This window comes from Charadrius vociferus, unplaced genomic scaffold, assembly GCF_000708025.1.
Source record: "Charadrius vociferus isolate BGI_N301 unplaced genomic scaffold, ASM70802v2 scaffold373, whole genome shotgun sequence".
In the NCBI taxonomy this organism is placed as follows: domain Eukaryota; kingdom Metazoa; phylum Chordata; class Aves; order Charadriiformes; family Charadriidae; genus Charadrius; species Charadrius vociferus.
Window position 1 is genome coordinate 337,325 of NW_009647681.1, and position 255 is coordinate 337,579.

General features: G+C 68.2%; 1 protein-coding gene across 1 annotated transcript in view; it reads left to right on the top strand.

Annotated features, from left to right (window-relative positions):
* The first annotated feature begins 81 nt into the window (after nt 1–81).
* Nucleotides 82–255, top strand: part of PYCR1 (pyrroline-5-carboxylate reductase 1) — a 2,378-nt gene continuing 2,204 nt past the window's right edge. The window contains exon 1 of the mRNA XM_009881265.1: nt 82–255. Coding sequence (XP_009879567.1) covers nt 82–255 — 174 coding nt within the window.

A 255-nucleotide genomic window follows, 5' to 3' on the forward strand; every position in this document is an offset into this window, starting at 1 on the left:
TGGCGGGGGCGGGCGGCAGCGCTCCCCCCGCGGGCCGCCCCGGGCGACAGCGGTCCCGTTTGTCCCCAACCGCTGCAGAAAATGGGCGTGAACTTCACGGTAAGCAACAAGGACACGGTGAAGAGCAGCGACGTCCTCTTCCTGGCCGTGAAGCCCCCCATCATCCCCTTCATCCTGGAGGAAGTGGGCCCCGACATCGAGGCCCGCCACATCGTGGTCTCCTGCGCGGCCGGTGTCACCATCAGCTCCAGCGAG